The sequence below is a fragment of the Otolemur garnettii genome, unplaced genomic scaffold (assembly GCF_000181295.1).
Source record: "Otolemur garnettii isolate 467f Iridium unplaced genomic scaffold, OtoGar3 scaffold00106, whole genome shotgun sequence".
Lineage (NCBI taxonomy): Eukaryota > Metazoa > Chordata > Mammalia > Primates > Galagidae > Otolemur > Otolemur garnettii.
Window position 1 is genome coordinate 2,550,700 of NW_003852501.1, and position 3,004 is coordinate 2,553,703.

General features: G+C 39.4%; 1 protein-coding gene across 2 annotated transcripts in view; it reads right to left on the bottom strand.

Annotated features, from left to right (window-relative positions):
• RNF17 (ring finger protein 17) overlaps positions 1–3,004 on the bottom strand; it is a 124,117-nt gene that overhangs the window by 98,689 nt on the left and 22,424 nt on the right. For both annotated transcript variants that reach the window (XM_003796695.1, XM_012809497.1), the window contains exon 11: positions 1,017–1,175. In XM_003796695.1, coding sequence (XP_003796743.1) covers positions 1,017–1,175 — 159 coding nt within the window. The remainder of the gene's footprint in view (positions 1–1,016; positions 1,176–3,004) is intronic.

Below are 3,004 nucleotides of genomic sequence, written 5' to 3' on the forward strand. Positions count from 1 at the left end.
GCCACAGCACTCTACCCAGGGGGACAGCTTGAGGCTCTGTCTCAAAAAAAAAAAAAAATCAAATCATAGTTTCATCATATTGTAGAGTAAAATCAAATTCAGTCTTTAATCAAAGTGTTAGAAAAAAAAAATAGCTGTAACAAAACCCTAAAGCATGGCAAATTCACATTATGCTCAGAATTAAAATAGACTGATCACATTTACAACTACCCTCCTTGGGGCATGAGAAGTGGGTGCCACAGGCCTCCTGCATCTTAAATGCTAGCCCCAACATCCACACATACAGAGTACAAGACTGCAGTTACATAGTAAGAATCATCTTACATAGTTTTCCCAGCAGACAAGAGGGTAGGCTATATAACTATATCATGGGTTTTATAATTTATTTTTATATTTTTTTAAAGACAGGGTCTTGCTTTGTCATGAAGGATAGAGTGCAGTGGCACAATCATAGCTCACTGAAGCCTTGAACTTTAGGGTTCAGGTGATCCTCCCTACTCAGCCTCCTGAATGGCTGGGACTTACAGGTATGCACTACCATGACCTGGCTAAATTAAAAAATGCAATGATAAGAAAAAGACAAGACAGAAACACAGCAAACAGAATGTGTTAAGAGTAAAATCACACAATCAAAAAAAACCTTTTTAACCTTGACTTTCTCTCTTTGAAGCTTGCTGCTGAGCTGTTTCCCAAGTGTGAGATCATAATAAAAGTTTGTATGGAAGGCTGGGAGGGGTCTCACCCTTGTCTGTCTGTGGGGAGTGCTGGTTCATGTGGTCCTCCCAGGGGACCCTCAGTTCATCGCATATTGACAGAGTAGGTATTATTTTGCATCAAGTTGCACCAACAAATCCTTAACTAACATGCCTAAGTAAACTAACTTATGTTACATAATTCTCAAACTCTCATGCTTGTTATTAACTTGGACCAGAAATCTGTATTATAACAAGTTTTTGTGGGTTGGCCAAGTATTATAATATTTCAATAAACTTCATTTTAACTTGCAGTTTCATTACCTAGCTCCAAAACGTCTGAAGGATCCAGGTGTAAACTCTTATTGCAAAATTCATTCACCTTCTTTTCCAATAATGTTGCATCTTTTATTTGTGAATACTTCCGAATGTAAAAGTGGCAAGGATGTATTACATGGCTTACAAAAACCAGCTCTGGAGAACCTAGATAAGAATCAATATTTAAACCACATTAATAAACTATGGGTTAGAAAAGAATACATAAAAGCTGAAAAACTATAATAGCCTCTCAGAGAGTGTCATAAGGCATTATAAACTTTAGAATACTAAACATAGGCCCAATGAAAGAGTCTAAACCCTAAATGGTTGATAGGCATCACTTTCAACAATGAATTATTTAGTAACTTGAATGGCAAACACTGTATACTACTTGTAAAATACATTATACAAATGGAATCACAGTTCATATGACAGAGTCTAAATTCAGTGTACATGCTATAACCCCACAGTATTATAAAACTTAGTTTATTTATAGATATATTTGGAATTCAGAATCCCATTGATAATGATTAGGTTTCTAGGATAGCTAACAAAAGCCAGTTCAATATATGCTCTATTACACTTAATAGAATTGCCGCTATAGCTCATAGCCTCTCTGAATCTCAAGTCTTAGAAATCAGGTTAGAGAGGTATGAAAAAATGTTGAGATAAAGCCAAAGTATTAAGCAGCATTTAGGGGAACATGTGTGTTTTGGTAGAGTAAGGAGAGGTAAGGACAGAAAATTTTCTACATATAAGAGTAATTAATACTGATACAAAAAGATCTTGGCTGAGCATGGTGGCTCACACCTATAATCCTAGCACTTTGGGAGGCTGAGGTGGGAGGACTGCTTGGGCAACATAGCAAGACTCTGTCTCTACAAAAACATTTTAAAAATTAGTGAAGAATGGTAGTATACACCTGTAGTCCCAGCTACTTGGAAGACTGAGGCAGGTAGATAGCTTGAACCCAAGAGTTTGAAGCTATAGTGAGCTATAATCTCACCAGTGCACTCCAGCCAAGGCAACAGAGGGAGACTATTTTTTTTTGTAGAGATAGAGTCTCACTTTGTCACCCTCAGTACAGTGCCTTGGCGTCACACAACTCACAGCAACCTCCAATTCCTGGGCCCAGGTGACTCTCTTGCCTCAGCCTCCCGAGCAGCTGGAACCACAGGCACCTGCCCCAACACCCGGCTATTTTTTTGTTGCAGTTTGGCTTGGGCCGGGTTTGAATGCACCACCCTTGGTATATGGGGCCAGCGCCCTACCCACTGAGCCACAGGCACAGAATCTCACTATGTTGCCTTCAGTAGAGGGCCATGACATCACAGCAACCTCAAACTCTTGGGCTTAAGCAATTCCCTTACTTCAGCCTCCCAAGTAGCGGGGACTATAGGTGCCCACAACACCTGGCTATTTTTTTTGTGCAGTTGTCATTGTTGTTTAGGAGGCCTGGGCTGGGTTTAAACTCCAGCCTCAGTGTAGGTGGCCAGCGCTCTGACCACTGAGCTATGGGCACCAAGCCAGGACTCTGTCTCTTAAACAAACAACCAACAACAAAAAAGATCTCCAAAGGAAGATGTTAAGGAAATGCAAAAAAAGAAAAAGAAGTGCAGAATAGTATGTATGATATGCTGTTTTGTGTTAAACAAATATAAAGAAGTTTAGAAAATGATTTATGTGTATTTATTTGTAAATGCATAAATAAACCGTAGAAGATAGAGGTGGACTGATCATAATGAGAAAAGGGCAGGAGAAAGATTCACAGACTGCTTTAGTATGTATTTAATGTCTGAAAAAAGGAAGTGTTTTATTTGGCAAGATGTTTAAAAAGCAAAGACCAGGAGAGAGTAGAATTGAATATGAATCTTTTAAACTATTCAATATCAACTATAAAAAATACCCACACTGATGGCTCGGCGCCTATAGCTCAACCGGCTAAGGCGCCAGCCACGTACACCTAAGGTGGCGGGTTCGAATCCCCAGCCCGG